The sequence below is a fragment of the Tyto alba genome, unplaced genomic scaffold, assembly GCF_018691265.1.
Source record: "Tyto alba isolate M040663 unplaced genomic scaffold, T.alba_DEE_v4.0 Super-Scaffold_38, whole genome shotgun sequence".
Lineage (NCBI taxonomy): Eukaryota > Metazoa > Chordata > Aves > Strigiformes > Tytonidae > Tyto > Tyto alba.
This window is the reverse complement of record NW_024881313.1, coordinates 32,397,344-32,417,175: the sequence shown is the minus strand read 5'-3', so window position 1 is coordinate 32,417,175 and position 19,832 is coordinate 32,397,344. Positions and strand designations below refer to the sequence as shown.

Below are 19,832 nucleotides of genomic sequence, written 5' to 3'. Positions count from 1 at the left end.
CCAAAGTCTGAGCTATACTCTGCTTGTAAAATAAACTTCCTCCACCCAGAGAAACCCTATGGCAGGTCTGTGACATAGTGCCTGTGTGTGATGATACCAAAAGGATGTTGCTGTAATTGCATGCAGATTTATCATCCATTCCCTTGGATGGCGAACATCATCAAAAGACTCAAGACTTGGAACGATACAGCATTCCCAAGTATATTTTTCCTGTGAGCACATCCCCTTTTCAAGGGAGACATTGTGGTGTCCCAGAGAGCTGGTCCAGACAATCATTGCCCCAGCGATGGGGTGAGGAAGGGGTCTCTGTGCCGTCCCCAGAGCTGAGCAAGCTGGGCAGAGCCGTGCACAGCACACAGGGGGCCCAGAGCATCCCTGCTCCCCTGACCACATCAGAGCCCCACTGCCCTTGGGCAGCAGCCAGATGCAAGTTTGGTGGCCAAAGGACCTTCCGTGGTCACGCCACACAGATCATCCCTTGTCACCTCTCCTCCTCAGTAATATGAACAGACATTTGTTTACACCAAACTGAGCAAATCTAATATTTATTTCATATTTAGGTCACAGGACATCAAAACAAATATTTTTACCCCAAACAGATTTCCTGACTGTGGTTTCATTCCTGATTTACAGCAATATTTGTCCAAAGATCTTGCTCTCACTTAAAAATGGAAGGAAAAGAAATGATATAGGGTCCTGCACTGGGATTTAAGGTAACATCACAACTCCCTCTGCACCCAGATCAGCTCTGGATGCTGCTCTTCATTTTACTGGAACCAGGACAGGATTATTAAACTCATATTTCCTGGATTTGTTTGCTTCATTTCAGTCCTGGAAACCAAAACTATTTAAATATGTAAGCCTAATGACCCCAAATGCAAAGTATTAAAAATTATATTTAACAATCTAGGCATAAACAGTGCCTGTGGGCCTCATCCTGCTCCCATCAAAATCCAAGACAAGCCCATCACTTGTAAAGATGCACTTTTTAAACATGATTTTTTCCCATTCAGCCTGTGCAGGTCAAGGATTGCATTAAGACCGCTCCATTGAAAGCTCTGAAATGTTCTGTACATGGAAAATTGAACTTTGTCTTTTTTTTTTTTTTTTTGGTAAAGATTGCACTAGTTTTAAGGCAGAAACTGCTGAATAGAGAAGTTCAAAAGCTTAGGAAATCTAGTGGTCCCTTATGGCTTGCAGTAATGAGTAAAATAAAATGCTCTTTCTGATTTCCTTCCCCCTGTAATTGAAATAGATGTTGTCCTGGAGTTGCAAAACTGTTACCCAATTATCACCCAACTGGGCTGATTTACATCACCTGCTCAGCCTTGGTTTGATGTGAAATGCTCGGGAGGGCCAATGTAAACATATTTATAGCCCGGTAGGATATGCTGAGCTCTTAATGTAAGGACAATAACATTATATATGTAGACATGTATGTGCATATCTATATAAAAAGTTATAGCTAAGCAAACTTTCATATTTGAGTGCACAAAGCTGCTGGCTGTGCCACAGCATGACTACCTGCTGCGAAAGACCTGGTTTACTCTAGTTCTTGGCTTGGATTTTAATTGCAACGTAGATGTGATCCTCTCTTACTGGCGCATCCAAGCTTCCCTTCTGTTGGTTTACCTGGCGTCTGAGCACCAGGGCACTGTGTGAAAGACCAATCGGGTAAACATGAGCTAGCCCCAGTCTCATTAGGGTGACTTCTCACATTGGCTTGGCTGGGTGAGGCTGGGGAGGACAGGCAGCCACTGATGGGCTGACCTTCAGAGCATCTCTATCTCCCCACAACCTCCTGACAAATGAGTTGGCTTTGCAGAGCCATGCAGTATTTCACAGGTAAATGACAAACTGTCTACGTGGCTCTAGATGGGACATGAGGGAGGTTGCCACTATCACATGTGGCGGCATGGGCACAATTCCTGCCATGTTTGAAGCATCCCGTGCCAAATCCCACAGGCCCGAGCACCAGGCTCCCCATACCCTGTTTCAATGTCACCATGGGAAAAAACATAGAGCTGAGAGTGTGCGATAAGAATGCTGTCACATAACAGACATTTCAGGAAGTCTCTGTAATTTCTTTAATTATTCAGACAACAGAGCACAAAGATAATAGCTTCAAGTACATTCTTATACATTATTTTAACAGTAATAGATATGTATTTAGTCATAAACTATTCTGTAGCCACCACTATGTGTACATTTTATACAAACTATTGCCATACTCGGACCCTGAAAATGGACGGTGACATCTCCTAGACGTTTTGCACAATGTTATGACAGTACATCCTTCATACGAGAGCTGTAGCTATAGGTTGGATCGGTCCATCTAACGAAGCACTTCTAATGCCTACCACGGAGGGGTGATGTGGACGTGAGGTGCCGAAGGAAGAGATGTAATAAATATACTGTGAGAGGGAGGCACACAGTCATTCGAAATACCTGTGATGGCGAACACGACACAGCATTTCTTTGCTTGGTGAAACAGGTTGATCCTAATATAAAACAGCATCTTTGCTTCTCTCACATCACAAAGCTCTGGGCTCGTCTTGGCCTTTCAGTGAAGATTAAACGCGGCAATGTCTGATATGGTCCTTACTGGGGCACGTATCCTACCCTGACACAAGCATGGGATCTGGTCTAATGGGTCTTTTTCATCTCAATTACAATTTAGATTGAAGTCCCCAAGCCAACGGCTTTATGTTTGATCAGTGACATCCCTAAACATCTCCACCACCTGACCTCTGGAGAAGCTAGGCTCCAACACAATTGGGTTTTGAGTGTAAAGGCTTTACAAAATGCCAGTCACCATTCAGAGACAGGAGTAAGAGAGCTCAGATGCCCAGACATTGCAGTACGAAGGCCAGACTCTTCCAGTAGAGACTCATTTGTTCCACGGTCACATTTTTACACGCCCCAAACCAGCCACATTTGTAGCCCCCGACGCACCAACAGCCGCTAAAGACATGGAGGCGGCAGAGTCCGATCCAGGGTGGACAGCAGGTCCCCGGCACCCACCAGACAGTCCACAGTCCCCTGTGATGCCCCGCACCGTGTGGGCTTTAGGGTGGCTTGGTTCCTATCCTGGTGTTCCACACAGGCGTTGTGGCATGCCGGCGGTCGCACCGAAGTCTCACCACCCCGGCCATGTCCAAACTTCAGAGGGTGGAAGTGGCCCTGGATTAGAAGCGGCTGGGAATGAGACACCACATCCATCTGTTAGGGCTTGACACAGGGGTGGTCGTGCCCGGGGATCAGCCATCAGCTCCCGGCACTGCTCTGGAAGCTCCCAGGCTTTCAGTGTGGAAAAGCATGGTCTACACTCTCTGGAGGTGGCACCAGGCAGGGACATCCCAGGAGGCCACCCGGAGCTGCCATCCATCCCGGCGGAGGAGGTGGCTGCATCTCTGGAGCAAAAGGCTGCCCAACAGATGAACGTCCTAGACCAGCAAGTAATGGAAACTGAAGAAAAGGTGAGAAGACATTCAAGGAAAGCTCCCTTCCGGCACGGTCCTGTCACAGACGCGCACACACACGCACACACAATGTTTTGCAAAATTTTTAAAGGGATCATGGAAACCCTCCGGGGAGGAGCACGCGGGGCAGCAGAACCTCACTCATCGGCACCCGGCGAGGACGAGCCGCTCGGCAGGGCCTGGGGCTGGGACCAGGCGGGGGGTGCAGCACCGGCCCCGCACTCGGCTCCTGAAACATCTCCAGCACGTTCAACCATCGATGGCTCAGGACAGACTCTGATGCGTTACAGCTAAGGAATGTCTCTCAGAACAAATGAACAAATTTTTATCCCTTTTATTTCTTTGTTTTGGAAAGGGTGTTTTGTTCTTTTCTTGGTAGCCCCGAGCCTCTCACTGTTACTCAAGCAAGATGGCCAGAGAAATCTGGTGGCCATATCCTTCTTTCCAGCATCAGCCACATGAATCCCAGTTAATTCAACAAAGTCGGTGTCTCTCCCACAGATTTCCATCTGGGCACACAAATTAAAGCCAATTAAAATCACAGTGCCACCACAAGACGAAGGCAGCTGCCTGCCTTCAGATTAACATGCTTCAAAGGGCAAACGTGATTTAATGCCCTCAGAAATCAATTTTCAGAGTCGCCTGTGGTCTCCAGACCAGTCCGGGAGGTGGACACGGAGCCGGGGCTGGAGCTGGAAGAGGGGAGCCTCGCTTGAGCACGGCCGGGGAGCCGGGGCTCCGGCGGAGGGAAACCACCTCTCCCGGTCGCTCATGCGAATAAGTGAGGTTCTACTGTTAGTACAAGAGATTCCAGGTTACACGCAGATGTGATGGATTTGTTTCCTTAATTAAAGTACCAAAATTAAAAGTCATAAGCAACACATCTAAATAAAATAATGGGCACTCCTTTAGGCATCATGTTTCCTAAACCAATAAGCAAAAAGGAAAAAAAAATGGGATGCACCAGGAACTCTTAGTTATTATATACTAACCAGACTGTGCATGGCACATTTTATTTCTATAAAACTATTAAAACTATTACAAAATATTCAAAAATACATTTTAGTAAATTTACAGCAGTTATTTCTCAATTTATTAATGCAAAACATCCTTTTCTCCCCTCTGTACAAACTACCGTTTCCATCATCACAGAATTGCCGCCATGTGCGCTTTTTAAAAAATATTTTCTAATAAATTTTTTTTTGAAGTTAAAAATAACAAAGTTTCTTACGGTTCTTGCAAATAAAAAGTTTGTGTAACAGTCTTGACTTCCATGAACGTGGCCAAATGGTGTTTTTACAAAGCAAAACATGGAAAACAATACAGGAAATGACATTACATTTGAAACTATTTAAATTAAAATAATATATTCTCATATTTTACACTATTTCAAAAAACGAAATGTGATTCAGTTAAGTATTGATCTCTCAAAAAAATCTAATTTACAATTCTGTGTATAAAAATATAATTTACGGACCCCCATGAAGTTTGTCTTTTTTTGTGTGTTTGTTTGCTTGTTTTTTAGACTTGCTGAAATGAAGGAGCAATGTAATGGAGAGATGGGAAAGTACAGAATTTTGCTTTCTGAAAGTCAGGACACACGTGACATGTAGAAAAATAGACTCTGCGCAGTTTTGCTCGGCCTCACAAAATAATTTTTTCCCCTGTGAGTACAGTTCACATGATAATAAATTATCAAAGAAACTATTTAAGGCTCTTGAAGGTCCGGTTCATTTCATTTAAAACATCTATTCAAAATACCAAAGAAATAAATATCCAGGAGAGGAGGAAAAAAAACACAACACAACAACAAACAAAACAACAAAACAAAAGAACAAATAAAAATATATATATATTTATAAACTAAACAGAACAGAACTTCCCGGGGTCTTTGTTTCCCTTAAAGTCTACTTTGGACTGTCCTACTTAATTATTATTATTTTATTATTATTATTTTTAAGTCTTAATCCGTACTCTCTTTTAAAAATATGTATTTTTTTTTCCTTTTTTTTTCTTTTAGGTTTTTCTTTTCTCTTTTTTTTTTTTTTTTTTTTTTTCCTTTTTTCCTCCTTTCTCTCTCTCTCTCTCTCTCTCTCTCTCTCTCTCTCTCTCTCTGTGTCTCTGTCTCTCCCTCGGAGGCTGGCAGGTGGCCGGGGCAGCACGGGATGCTCTCAGCTGGATGGCACCACCATGCCCAGTGGGTGCAGAGAGTCACTATCCAGCACCCAGGTGCCGATGCGGTAGAGGAGGCGAGAGTACCAGTGGATGCCAGGGGTGGCGGGGGCACCCGCTGGGACCCCCTCACCGGAGGGGCAGAGGGCAGCCAGCATCCCCTGGAGCAGGCGGAAGGGAGCGAACGCCCAGTGCGCCCAGCTGTGCTCCTCGATGACGGCATAGCAGGAGGCCAGCACCCGGTTGATGAGGATGGTGCCCTGGGCGGTGAGCGGGGCGTATGCCCCCGAAGCCTCCTCCCGCAGCGAGACGCTGTGCACGGCCGCCGGCAGGAGCTGCCGCCCGCCCTCGCCCAACACGTAGACCCGTTGGCCCGGCCGTACGCGGCTGGCAAAGAGCGCCTGGCTGCTGGGGGTCCCCGCCTGCGACTGGTTGTGTTGGGGGGCCACGAAGAGGAGGTGGGCGGCCGTCAGCAACAGCCGGGCCCGGGGCTGCCGCGTCTCGATGACGTAGAAGAGCTTGTGGGAACCGTCTTCCCGGTCGAGGAAGGCGAGGAAGTCGCTGTAGAGCAGCCGGCCCTCCGCGTCGGCCACCAGCACCCGGTCCCCGGGGCTCAGGTCCTTCACCAGCTTGGTGCCGCCTTGCTCCAGGTGCACCGTGGCCGAGCCGGGGAAGCAACCCCCCGATTTGGCCGCCACCGAGTTTTCTGTGCAAGGAGAGAGGCACAGCGGGGTTAGAGGGGGCACCCACAAGGCCACGACATGGGGGCACAAGAGGACACGCTGCTTCTCCAGCCACCCCAAGCTGCCCGAGAGGCACGGGTGGAGGATGCAGCCTCACTCCCCTCTGAAATTCCTCCATCCTCATCTATGAATGTGCCCTGTTTGCACTCAGCCGGTCAAGTGAGAATCCCTTTCCTGCCAGATTTGAGATTTGAGCCGGTGCATCTCCCTCTGGGTTAGGAGTTACAAGAGTGGTTTGTCTCATTAAGGCAATGGGCCAAAATATTTCATCTGAGAAAGCTGTTCCAGAACAAATCTCTTCTGGAAGAGCTTCCCACTTGGCTACTGTTTGCTCTGCACCGACACCTGATGCCAGATAACTTGCAGGCTTTCAGAGCCGAGCAGTTTTGCTGGGATAAGGTTTCTCTTCTAGGCCAGTGTCCGTGCTCACAATGCTCGAGGTCTCCATGCTCTTATTCAAGGAGCCCACCTAGACCAGCAGACAGCAGAGAGCAGGAGGAGGCTTTGCCCCAAGGAGCATGTGAATTTGTCTATTGCCCCACTGGAAAGCAACTGCCCGGACCTCCTGAGCCCCACTCCATCACCCCGTGTGTGACCCCACACTGCCCCTGGCCCTCGTTGCTCTCCTGCTCAGCATGGCAGCTGCTGGGGCACATGCCACCCGCCGTAACACCCCTTCTTGGCATCCCCAGCACTCCAGTCCACTCCTCTTTCCAAAAAATAACCATCTCCCTCATCTCTTCCACCCCACTGGAAGGAGGATGCTGTTCCCTGTCCCAGGGCGTGTGGTCCTTGGGCAGCCCCATGCCTGTGCCAGACCCAAGCACATCCCTCCTTCACCTCCTCCAGCTCTTGGAGTTAATCAGAGATTAGATACTAAATGCTGTTGCCAGCTGCTGTTTTCCAGTACTAGCCAGGGGAACAATCACAGGTTTAAAGAAATCAGAAACAGCGTTGAGACTTTAAGTGTCTCTTGCAAATCCTTTTCTGGAAGCTCAGCCACGTGTGGGGTGGTGGGAGAGGACCTCTGCCCTGTTCCAGGTTGGTCTCTGACTTGACCAAAGGACTCCGCAATGTTCCTAAAGGCTCTGATTTTCTATATATTGGGTAGTAGCCTACGGTATGTCACGGTAGCAAATGTCTTTGCTACTGCTGTTGACATTCTTCATCCCTCCCTTGCCTTCCCCTGGTTTCTCCCAGTTACTCCCTATGCCAGTTTAGAGCCCTGGTGATTTATCTCCTAAAGGCAGTCAGATTTTGCTTCTGTGGCTGGTACTGAAGCTCTTATGATTTAAATAAATCCTTGGAGTGTCTCCTAATGACTTTCTCAGGAAGGACAGGAAGGGTGAAAATTAGACCATTATTGATTTGCTAATGACTTTATCACTTCTCCTTCAGAAATGAAGCAGTGAGATCTCCAAGGCCTCTTCAGGGAGGACATGGCAACAAACAAGCTATGTGCTTTATGTGGAGCCCTCCGCTAGCAAACTACACCTTCCTACAAGCCGGCGGTAAAAGTCTGGCTAGAGCTTTGTTTGCATATTCAGGGACTTGATGAATAGATCTAGTAGTGTAGCAGCTCTACAAACATGCCAGTGAATTGGCAGAGGTGTGAAAATCTGCTTCTTTGAGCAGTGCTTGTTTGGGTTCTCTAATTAAAATCCAATAAAGGATCAGCATTGTCATTCTGATTCATGTAATAAATGCAGACACTCTTGGAAGAGAGGACACTTCCATTTTTTTCCCAGCTTCTTCCCCCCCTTTTCTCCCCCTCCCTATTTGTTCAGGTGCAGAAACCCTATGTGCCAATTCACACACATACTCTCCAAAAAACCCAGGACCTTCCAAGCACTATTTGCACAGCAGAGCCACTTTTCCAAGGCACTCAAGATCTGTATTTGAATTTTAAATGTAGAAGCTTGCTCTAAATACTTGCTGTAGCGCATTATCAATGTCCCTTTTACCACCCCTGCCTCTCCCTCCTCTGTCCTGGTGACAATAATTTAGGCCTTGGGGGAACTCTTCTTTGCATTCCAGTCTCTGGGATCATACTTTTTGCAAACAGAGATCTAGATAAAGAATCTTACTGCCTGGCATTATGGGGTTTAATCTTCTCATAAGATGCTCTGTCATGAAACGAGGTTTGGACAGTTTGAAATCAGGCTGAGCGGGTGGAATTCAAGCCTGCTCCCTTGCAGCCCGCGTGGTACAGTCACACGACCCTGCCTGACACCCTCTAAATATTGCCCCCAAGTCCGTGTGCGCCGAATCTCAATGAGCAGCTCGGGGTTACTCCCCTCCTATGAAATACCCCGGGGGGGGTGGATTAGGGGGTGCGCTTGGGCTAAGGTCATCGCACGCCACAATCAGACACCTTGCGCTATAAAGCCCATCTTTGCTTTTGAAAAGGATGTTTCATATCACCGCGCGGCCGACAGCTTTGCAGGGCCTCCTTTTGGCTAGAAAGGACCAGAGAGCTGAACAAAAGTGGTAGCAGGCTCTCAGGACAAAGCCCACAGGGGCTGGGAGAGGTGCTACCTCGGCTCAGCCCCTGGGGAGCCTCGGGCTGGCGGGTGGGGCGGGGGATGAGCCCCTCTTGCAGGCAGGCATGGCAAGGCCAGGCTGGTCTCCTGGCCACGGGGCTGCTGGTTTGGAAGCAAACGGCTATATTTAAAGAAAGCCCATTATTTTCTTTTGCAACCGAGTGTTTCTTGACACTTCCAGCAGGCTTCTGGGCTAGAGGATGCTATTAAAGAAAAAAAAAAAAATACCAAAACAGAGTACTTTAGCTGCCACGCTGCTGGGTTGGGAGGGGTGGGGGTGGGGGGTGGGGGAAGGGGGCTGGCACTTGTTTCCCCCCAAAAATGTCAAGTGTGAAGAAAATGAACTCGGCAAGTCGGGAATTTCTTGCGAGCTGTTCCCAGGTTGAGTCAGCGTGTGGCGTTGTAAGCACAGGGAAGGAAAAAAAAATGATATGTATGTGTATTCCTATCTGGGAATTTCCTAGCGGCTACCGCTGAAGAAGGCAGGGGACCACGTTACTTATTTATTTTCCTGGCCGGCTCCCACTCGGAGATTAGAGATCGTGAGTAAGGCGTGCAGCCAGTGGAGACGGCCACTAGTGTTTGTGTTGAACATGCTCCTTGGATGGGGAAAGCAGCAAATCCCACGGGGGGAGGAGAAGGGTGTGTGGCTGCGGCGCAGTGCTCGTGGGAAGGCTGGGCAAGCAAACCACCCAAATAAAAATGCTGTCAAAAAGTGCTGCAGCTGGCTGGGGTTTTTTGGTGGTGGTTTACTTCTTTTTTTCTTTCTTTCTTTTTTTCTTTTCCCCCCCCTTCTCCTCCCCCTCTCCCTGCGCCGGTGGGATCACTAATTGGCGGGAGGGAAGTAGGCTGCGCCCTCGGGGGCTCCGCTCCGCACCCCCGGAGGAGCCCCGACGGGGCGGGCAGGGCTGACGGGCACCCTGCGGGGACGGGGCGGAGGGAGCCCGGGCGGCACTGGGGTGGGCGGAGAAAGCTCGGGGGGGGGGGGCTGAGCCGTGCCTCGAGGGTGTCCCCCCCCCGCACCTCGAGTGTCGCTGGGCAGGCTGCCTGCCTTACCTGCTTTGACGGAGCAGTGGATGTGCGCCTTGGACTCGTAGTAGACCCAGTCGAAGCCGGCCTCGACGGCCAGGCGGGCCAGCATGCCGTACTTGCTGCGGTCCCGGTCCGAGGTGGTGATGTCCACGGCGCGGCCCTCGTAGTGCAGGGACTCCTCGGAGTGGTGGCCGTCCTCGTCCCAGCCCTCGGTCACCCGCAGCTTCACGCCGGGCCACTGGTTCATCACCGAGATCGCCAGGGCGTTCAGCTTGTCCTTGCAGCGCTGCGGGGATAGGGGCACACGGGGAAGGGCGCGTTGCGGGGGATGCTGCAGCCAGGGGCAGACCCCCCACATTTCCCCCTTTCCCCATCTATCCCCCCAGGGCCCCATCCTGCCCTCCCCCCATAGCCAAATCGGCAGCGCCCCCCCCCCCCCCACTCCCAAAAAACACCCTGCACCGCAGGATGGGCAGAGCCAGGGCTGAGCATCTTCTCCCCCGCTGCCAGGGAGGAACGGGGAGGTAGTTGAAGAGGAGGAGGAGGGGAGTGAAACTTGGGGACACGGGAGGAAAAGGGAGTGAAACACCACGAAGACCCACCGGGGACGGAGCCGTCCCCTCCCCTGGCACCTGCCACAGGGACAGGGGGACCCCCCCGCCCCAGCACCGGGGTGTGAGTGTGTCGGTTCAAAGCCACCTGCAAGGAGCAAATTCCTGCCGGTAAGTGCCCTGTCCCCTTCCCGAGAGCAAAGTTTCTGTCGAGAACAAACACTCGCCATATATCTCGGAGTCACGGATTCCCCCCCGGAATGTCTCTCCGGGTCTTTTCAGCTTAATTCTGTGTTGAAAGGGGTCTCAATACATGTTAACAGCCTTTATGTGCTGGAGGGAGGGGTGCGGGTTTTTTTCTCTCCCTTCGCCCATCACTCATTAGAGCCCTCAAAGCAGCATGGACTGGGAGCATTCACTCCGCTTCAAACATACATCTGCGCTCGCCTACAAAGCCGAGCAAATCCATACAATAATATAGCTCTTAGTGGGAAGATGAAAAGCAAGGGAGGGCCAAGGAGGGAAGTTAAGCAAAGCAGGGATGCTATGCAATCTAGGAGATCCTTTGTGTGGAGTGAAACGTTTCCAACTCCGTGGAGAAGCACTGCAGGGTTTTCCATCGCCCCTCCGGAGCCACCAGCCTTCCCCGGGGCTGAACTGGGCCCTGCAGCACCGGGGGCCTCTGGAACCAAGCAAAGGAAGGGGGGTGGGATGGGGGGAGGCTGGGAAAGGGGGGCTACAGCAGTGGAGGGGGGTGAGCTCTAGATGAAACCCTGAAAGTCAAGGCAGAGATTCCCATCTTAGACAAGTGTGAATAGATACACCGGCGGAAGGGGAAGAGGACTCACAGCCCCCCAGAAATAGGAAAATAGGAAATAAGCACCAAAAGCTTGAAAAGCACATTACTAAATGTGCAGAGCCAGAAACACACACGTTGCCAACTTTTCCCCCCCCTTTTGAGAGGAAAATAACTCGTCGATATACATGATGTGGCTCACAATGCAAATATCGATGTGGATTAAAGCTGCTGTGGGATGCAGTAAACTGCTCTTCCCTCACTTTTGCTGGCCTGCCTGGGATGCTTGGCCTTCTGCAGGATCATTCTCCCCAGTGTGCTCCCAGCACACCCAGTAACAGACCGGCCTCATTCACAGCTCCCAGAAAGGCAAAGCCCCTCCATTATCCCGACGACTGCTCTTAGGGACGTGACAAGGTTGCTCAAGAAAGTTCCCGTGTGTCTATGTACAGCCATAAAAAAGCAATTCCAGCAATACACAGGTCCTCGAGAGATATAAAACTTTGGACTCTCTGGCCTACTGTTTTATGGGAAGAGCCGGGTGTTTGGGTTTCGGCACCGTTCCCGGCAGCAAAACGCAGCAGCACAAGGAAGTTGAGTCTGATTTCCCCCCCCTCCCCGCCTCTCTCCCTCACACACCTGAGAGGATGGATACCTTCCTCCACTGATTTACAGGGCGAAGGGGACGAAGGATCAAACGTCTCAGCTACTGATAAAGCGGCCGCCCTGCCCGCCCCGGCGCTGTCTTGCCCCGCCGCTGCCCACGGGAGGCAGCGGTCGCGGGGGGCCAGGGGGGCGGGCAGCGCGGGGGGGTCCCGCCGCTCCGGCCCTGCCGGCACCAGCTCCCGGCGTCAGGCGAAATAAAGAAGAAGAAACGACCTCCTAAAGGACTTTCCTCCCTTTTATACTGCCTGAGCTGGATTGTCAGAGTCAAAAGCCGTGAAGCCCAGACTATTTATTAATTCATTGGGTCGTGTGCCACAAATCAAGCCCAATTCTGTTCAGCCACCGTGAAGCTCAGCAGGGCTGCCTCCACTAACGCTTTGTGTGGAGGCAAAGTTGTTCAACAAGCCCTCTCCTGCCAGCTCCTAATCTCTTCACAAATGAATTGCTTGAAGGAAACACTTAACAGGTACCTGTCAGTGTAAACAACCTGGTGGGCTTCCTAAATGCCAAGTTGATCTCTAAATTCCTCACACCACGCACCGGTTGTGTGCCTGCATTTCACGAGATTGCTACTTTATTTCATACAAATTCCAGCTTTATCATACTGACCTGGCCTCCTTATCTCTCCCCCGAATCCAGCCAATGGCTGGGGTGGGGGGGGAGGGAGGGGAGGAAGGGGAGAGCCTTCAGCAAACTGCTGTTGTCACCTGCAAAGTTGAGAACCTGACTTACCTACCTCTGTTTGCGTTTTTATGCCCCCCCCCCCCCGCCCCGCTGCGCCGCTTCTGGAGTTAATATTAACTAGCGGCTAATGCATTCGGCAACTCTGCTGCAAGTTTAACGATTCTATTCAGGGAAGATGTCTCCATGCTTGAGGGGCTCGCGAAGCAGACGTTTAGGGGCTGGGGTTTAAGGAGAGTTTGCTGGCCGAGGGAAGGAGGGAAGGAGGGAAGAGTAAGGCAGGGCGGCCCGCGGCAGGACGGCACCTCGGGGCGCTGCAGCCGCGGCCGTGGCCGAGCCGGGGTGGGCAAGGGCAGCCCCTTCCCCGCTCCCTGCCCTGCCGGGGCCCGGCTCGCTGCCCCCCCCTCCTCCCCTCTTTGCCGCCGGGTACCCGACGTGGCGGCCTCGCCGTCCCCGCCGCCCCCCCAGCCCACCTCCCCGCTTTGTGTCCAAGGCACGGGAATAAGCACTGAAGGAGGAGGGGGAGGGAAAAAAGAAAAAAAAAAAATTGTTTTCGTTTCGTTCGTCTGAGGGAAGTTGACAGAAGGTCAGGAGTTCAGATGCTGCCAGCTAATGCAGCGACCGCGGCCAGCCGCGGAGCCGGCGCGGCGTGCCCCGGGAGAGCCCGCACGCCGCCCCGTTCTGGCCCGCAGCCGCGCAGCCCCGCAGCCCCGCAGCCGCGCAGCCCCGCAGCCGCGCAGCCCCGCAACCGCGCAGCCCCGCAGCCGCGCAGCCCCGCAGCCCCGCAGCCGCGCAGCCCCGCAGCCCCGCAGCCCCGCAGCCGCGCAGCCCCGCAGCCCCGCAGCCCCTCAGCCCCTCAGCCCCGCAGCCGCGCAGCCCCGCAGCCGCGCAGCCGCGCAGCCCCGCAGCCCCGCAGCCGCGCAGCCCCGCAGCCGCGCAGCCCCGCAACCGCGCAGCCCCGCAGCCCCGCAGCCGCGCAGCCCCGCAGCCGCGCAGCCCGCCTCTCCGCACCGGCTGCCGCCCCCCCCCCCCCCCCGTGCCCCGCCGCCGCGCACACCCACCGGCGCAGCCGCGCAGGGAAGGGAAGCGCCGTGCCCCGCCGGGAGCCCGACTCCCGCGGAGCCGCCGCCGCCGCCGGGGCGCGGAGGGAAGGGTGAAACCCGAGCCGGCGCGATCGATACGCGAGGGGAGTTAAGTGGAGCTGAAAATGTGAGGGATGCGACTGGCTCGCACACGCCTCGCACCGGAGGCGGCGGAGGACCGCGGGTGCGCAGAGGGGCGCGGACCGCGCTGCGCCCAAGCGGGGGGACCGACCGACCGACCGACCGACCGACCGACCGACCGCCGCTCCGCGCCGCTCCGCAGCCCTGCGCGGGGCGGCGGCGGGCGGGCGGGCGGGCAGAGGCGCGGCGCCGCGCTCGGAGGTACGGTGCGATTTAAGGTGGTCGGGAGGAGATGGTGGCGGCCGCCGGCCCCTCGCCCCGGGAGACCCGGCAAACGTGCGGAAAATCAGGCCGAGGAACGGGGAGAGTTTGGGAAATTCCACCCCCCACCCCCCCTTCCCCGCGTCCGCTCCCCGCCTAGTCCTTCCAGGCTAGTCCTGTTCTAGCGCTGAAGGTGGGGCTTAAATGTATTAATATTAAAAAAGCGCTGTTGACCTATATTTGGAGGAAACCCATTTCCAGTGTCTAGATTGCATGTAGTTTCAGAAACTCCGGGATTGGCAGAGCAATTGACTTCACCGAGCTTTCTGTTGAGCATGAATAATAATTATGAGGTGACTCTCGGAGAGGTTCTTTTCTTTCTTTCTTTTTTTTTTTTTTTTTTTTTTTTTTTTCATAAAATGGTTCCGCAATCTGATTCCACCCGAGATCCAATATTTACCCAGTTGTAAACCTTGTGCCATCAGATTTTTTAAAACAGAAGGTGATGCAATGCCGATAAGTTGCAAGTCCCTCCCCTATGGAAGTACCAGAGCATTGGTGGCGAGCATCCTTAAAGAAATATCAATATATTTACGCTCTGATGGGCACAATTGCAAATGATGGTATTGCAATACGAGCTATATAATACGGAATCAGGAGAGGAATGGTCGATCCGGCTTCAGCTGCCTTTTGTGAGTGCACGACTGCATGCCTACTAAATTTAGAATATGCTCGCGAGGGAAATAAATAAATAATAATAATGCAGGCTAAAATGAAATGAGGGGGGGAGAAAAAAAAAAAAAAAACAAATGAAATAAAATATATATTAAAAAATCAAGTCAGCAGGCGTAGCAACCGAGGACTGCGTTTGTAATAATGAGTGAGTGGCCTGGCGGTCACTATACACTTGGGGTCCTCTGAGCTGTATGCAATTCGTTTGATCAAAGTGCATCCTTGGGGACAAATGCAAACAGCAATTTCTAACCAAGTTACAGGGAACGCCATGGCACGGTAATGACTGTAAGTATCACACAGATTCCCCCACCAAATATCTAAACAGCTCCAGCTCCAGCCCCGGCTAACTTGTCTGGATAGATGGTATTTACATTCAATGGGGGAAACTAGCCGAGTTTGGAGGGGCGGGGGGAAGAGGGGGAGAGGGAAAGGGGGGGGCTTTCAAAAATACTAAGACAGATGCGTCCTTTAGGATTGCTCAGAGAGGTTAACAAACACAAATACAGGTATCTCTGTGGCTCTACCTGAGTCATCAGTCTGTCAGCTCCCGTGTTCTCTTCATCCTTAAAAATAATGTCAGGGTTGTAATTTGGGGTTAGTTCTTTAAATCTCTCGGAGTTTCTTGTGATCTTCCCTTCATATCTTCCACTGGCCCCTAGGGTCTTCTCTGCCACATTGGGAATAAACTGCTTATAGGCTAAAGGGGTCAGCTTTTTGGGGTGTCTCCTTTTTCCAATGCCCCTGCCTGGTCCACAAGTCAGCCCAGAGGAGACTAAAAGAGCGCAGATGAAGCCCACCAAGAGAATTCTTGTCAACAGCAGCATTTCGTCCATTGAATCCAATTACTTCAAAGCTCTCTGTGCCTATCCCTGGCTGTCTCTCTAGAGCTCTCTCTCCTCCTATGTCCTTGTCTGCTTTCTGAATCGTATACTATCCACCGATCCCTAGCAAGACAGGTGCTGGAATGGCAGGCTTTAGGTCGCTGATAACGGAACACATCGGAGTTTGGTCGGGAGACAGCAATCGAGAGACAAAAAAGGGTCTGATTTTAATGGTAGCAAAGCAAGACGCTTGTGAGAGGAGTCTGCCTTTAGTTCTATATTATAGCTGCCAGGGCCGAGAGCTGATTGGCCAAGGCGAGACAAGCTTGTCTTCTGATGTTTTAACCCTCAAAAAGGCAACAAATTCTTGAAAGATTTTTTTTTTTCCTTTTACCTGAAGGGCTTGGAGCTGAGAGGGGTGGAGATCGCGCTTTCTTGGGATAACATCAATTACACGCTGGGGTTTTTTTTTGTTTTCTTTTTTTTTTTTTTTTCAAAAACTTTCTTGGCAGAATGGTACATTTGTCAGCAAGAGGAACAGATGCCTCTGTGAAAGAGAAAAAAAAATAAGATTAGCAGGCTGCCTCAGTGCAAGTCAAGTTTCTTAGGGCAGTTGCGGTTAAATAAAATGCCGAATTATCGGGGAGCCGTGCAAATAGAAACGTATTGGGGAAATATTAACGCCCGGGGTGGTGGTGGTGGGGGAATAATGCCATTTAAGAGCACACCCACCTGAGTGGCTTTGTAACAGGTTTCTTCCTCCTGAAAAGGGAGATTGATCTCCCTCCTAAGGACATACATTTTAAAACACACTCGCCTTTTAGCTGATAAATTACTATTTTAAAAGCAGAAACAAGTAAGTCTGATGCGAGGCGGCAGTTCTGTGAAGTTAGCGTGGCTGACTTGAGTGCCACACAACTGCAATGTGGAGAGATCTAAATGGCACTGTTTGTTTTTTTTTTATTTATTTTTTTTTTTTTTATGATATAATCAGAAATATCATCCAGTTTAAAATAATGTTGTGTCTTCAGAAGTGCATGAAAAGTCAACTGATTAAAAATAGATGGTCTCCTGAGCACGCTGGGGCTATATTCTTTGTTTCTTTGGTCGAAGTCGGAGTGTTTTAGACACTTACACCTCCTTGCGGGGTGTCATTAAGTTTTTAAGAAAAGCGTAGTGTTGAAAGCATCCGCAAACACAATTAACAGAGATCGATCCAAGCAAAGTGAATGGAAAGGGGATAAGTTTAATGTTAAATTAATTGTTATCTCATGCAGCGTGGCAAGTGATGTCTTTATCCCGATCTCCAAAAGCTACTAATCAGACAAAGGTGTTGAGAGACGAGCAAAATTGCAGAGATGGGGCTGATAGAGCAGGTTAGACAGAAAAGCAGGGTCCCATATGAACAAACACTTCTCTGCCTGTAAAGAGCTCGTTTACTTTTGCTCATAAGAAAATACAAATTGTCCTAGGATCTAGAAACTTTCAGGAGTTTTTTAGGAGTTCTTAAAAATGGCAGAACGACATACTGAAGTTAATTCAAAGTTCACCCTCTCAGAAAAAAAAAAAAATCAAAAAACAAAACAAAACAAAAAAACCCCAAACCCAAAACAAAACAAACAAACAAAAACCAACCAACCAAACCCAAACAAACAAAAAAAATATCAACTTTATTTAAGTTTTCTTTTTTTAAAAAAAAGGTCTTTGGGGCGAGCAATTATATGGGAGTTTTCCGGTCTGTGACATCGAGCTGAGTCGTAATCAACTTAAACCATGTGAAAATGGACTTTAAAATTAGGTTTTAAGTGGCAAAAGAGTTGTAAACCCGTAAACTGTAACAAGCGGGACAACGCGGACTTTTCAAGGGACAAAGTGGTATTTTTATGTAAACTTTAGAAAATAGCCGAAAGAAGTGATCCAAAGTGCTCACACCGACTCTAACTGGTGCTTTTCCCTCTTTTTCAGCCTATACTTTTCTTCTGCTATTTATGTTCTTTGTATAGTTTCAGTGAATCACTGATTTATCTTTTCAAGCTTTAAATTTAGGACTTTTGACTTGGGAATGAGTAAAAAGTTAGAAAGTTAGCAGCTTGGCTTCTAGGTTTTTATCAACCACCTTAGTTGCAGAAACAAGTTGTATAACAGCTAAATACCTGCTTCATGCTATTAAAAAACAAACTTAAGTTTTATCTCCCCGTCTGTGTGCATGTGAGAAGACAGATACAAGGAATATATAATTTATACAAAAGAGGGTATGTTCTTTTGATGTGGTTGCTTAAACAGCATGACTTGATATAACAGTTGATTAAACAGTGCCAAGGAATAAAAGCTAATCTTAATGGTGTGGGATACTGCAAATCTTTTATCACCCCTCTTACCTTGTCCCCCTCCCAAGGAAAGATGATCGATATCCCAGGTGCTAGACGAGTGGACATCGCAATGAAGAAGTATAGAGAATAAGGATAAACTCCCTCATTATCAGATTGCCATATGTACAAAGCAGTCACCCAAAGATTAACAGGAAAGGAAAGGCAAAGAAGGAATTAATTAAATGCAAGTAATAAATGTGCGGGGAAGGGGGGGGGGGGGGCAAAGGGAGAAATCAAGAAAAGTTGTAACTGTGGGAAGCTTGAAATCACCCTCCTATCAAATTAGATGTGAAAGAAAGCAGAGCTGGGGGGTGCGGGGAGGGTCTGCTCAGCTTCAGCGCAGGCTGGAGCTGGCCCCGGCCCCGCCGGGAGCCGGGCAGGGGGCAGCCGGGGGGGGGGGGGGGGCGTGGGGGAGCCGGGCTCCCGCCCGCCCGCCCCGCCGCTCCCCGGGCCTCCGGGATGCGCCCCGCCTCTCCTACCCACGTTAAGTTTTTCTTTTCCTTTTTTTTTCTTGATTTTTTTTTTTTTTTTTCTTTAAATGCCACAGCTGCTGGGAAAAAATACCCTCCCCAACCGCCCCCGTCCCCTCCGTGCCCCCGCCCCCAGACTCACACCCCCAGGCTCCCAGCGGGAAAAGGCACCGGAGCCCGTTTCCTCCCGACCCATGTCCCGTGTCCCTGGCACCACCAGCCGCAGGCACCCACCAGCCGGAGCCCAGAGCTGCCGAAGGAGCATCAGTGCCCGACCCACCCCCGTCCCTGCCCGCACACACATTTTAACAACAGCAACAGCCACCGGTTGGGCACTGATCCCTTCTTCAGAGGGATTCATCCCTTGGTCGTGGATTATAAAATTCAGGGTCGCATCCCGCTGTCCCCCAAATCTGCAGGCCGCTCTTCTGCTCCCTGGGGAGGGAGGCTAGGTCTGTCCCGGTCTTCTAGGAGGGGAGTGAGATGCTCTGCACCCCTCTGTCCATGCCACCACAAACCAAAGCCACCGCTGCCCCTGTGGGGAGTGGCCCCCAGGGTCCCTTGGGGTTGCCCAGGGTGAGGGTGCTGCGGAAGGCTCCAGAGTACAGACGCACTTGCTCCATCACCCCTGCCCACATGGCCAGGTCCCTCTTGGAGCTGTCACCAGGCTCCACGTTGGGCCCCAAAGCCCCGGTGGGATGGTGGGGAGTCCCTTGGATCATCTGGAGCCCTGGTCCTCCTGGGTGCAGTAAGCACCACAGTCCTAGAAGCATCTACCACGGACACCATGGAGTCCTATTTTTCTTGCTCTTGTGCAAGCACCCATCACAGTACCATGGCCCAGCTTTCCTCGTTGATGTATGGGCTCTTCCAGTGGCTCTGTGGCACCTCCAAAGCTTCCCCCACCCTGCCGGGCCATGTATGGGGCCGTAGGGCCACACTGGCCTTGGCCATCTTCACGGGGCCTGGGCTGAGGACGGGTGGCAATGGGTGAACCCAGGCCCACACCAAACTCTTTGAGAATCTCAGTTATTATCTCTCTCTCTATATATATATATTTTTTTTTTTTTCTTAATTTTGAATTCTGGACTTATTTCCAGATGTTTGCTCTGCATCAAGCCAGGGAAGGGTTCAGACTGAACAAGTGAGGTTCCTTGCTGGCCATTTTAAGCTCCCTGAGTTTTCTTGTGCTGATATATTTTGGTTGATGAATCCCAAAATACATGATGTGTCCCTCAGAAAACTGGAGAGGCAAATGTTTATGTAGCCCTTAACAGGGTTTTAATTACTTATCACCCTTAATAGCCATCATTTGTGGTCATGCTTAATATATGATTTTTTAATAAA

At 50.8% G+C, this 19,832-nt stretch overlaps 1 protein-coding gene across 1 annotated transcript; it reads right to left on the bottom strand.

Annotated features, from left to right (window-relative positions):
- Nucleotides 1-5,596: 5,596 nt before the first annotated feature.
- Nucleotides 5,597-15,887, bottom strand: SHH (sonic hedgehog signaling molecule). The gene is made up of 3 exons (XM_033009731.2): nucleotides 15,350-15,887; nucleotides 9,997-10,258; nucleotides 5,597-6,360 (listed from the first exon to the last, which is right to left on the bottom strand). Exons 1-3 carry the CDS (start codon nucleotides 15,656-15,658, stop codon nucleotides 5,654-5,656), a joined length of 1,278 nt encoding a protein of 425 aa, XP_032865622.1. The 5' UTR covers nucleotides 15,659-15,887; the 3' UTR covers nucleotides 5,597-5,653.
- Between the last annotated feature and the right edge of the window lie 3,945 nt (nucleotides 15,888-19,832).

What these genes read in the sequence shown, in the direction of transcription:
- SHH (XM_033009731.2), bottom strand. Translation starts at nt 15,658, where the DNA reads ATGGACGAAATGCTGCTGTTGACAAGAATTCTCTTGGTGGGCTTCATC. An exon ending in CTGACAGACTGATGACTCAG is followed by an intron (nt 10,259 to 15,349) that starts GTAGAGCCACAG and finishes CTATCCCCGCAG; the next exon opens with CGCTGCAAGGACAAGCTGAA. An exon ending in CCACTGCTCCGTCAAAGCAG is followed by an intron (nt 6,361 to 9,996) that starts GTAAGGCAGGCA and finishes CTCCTTGCACAG; the next exon opens with AAAACTCGGTGGCGGCCAAA.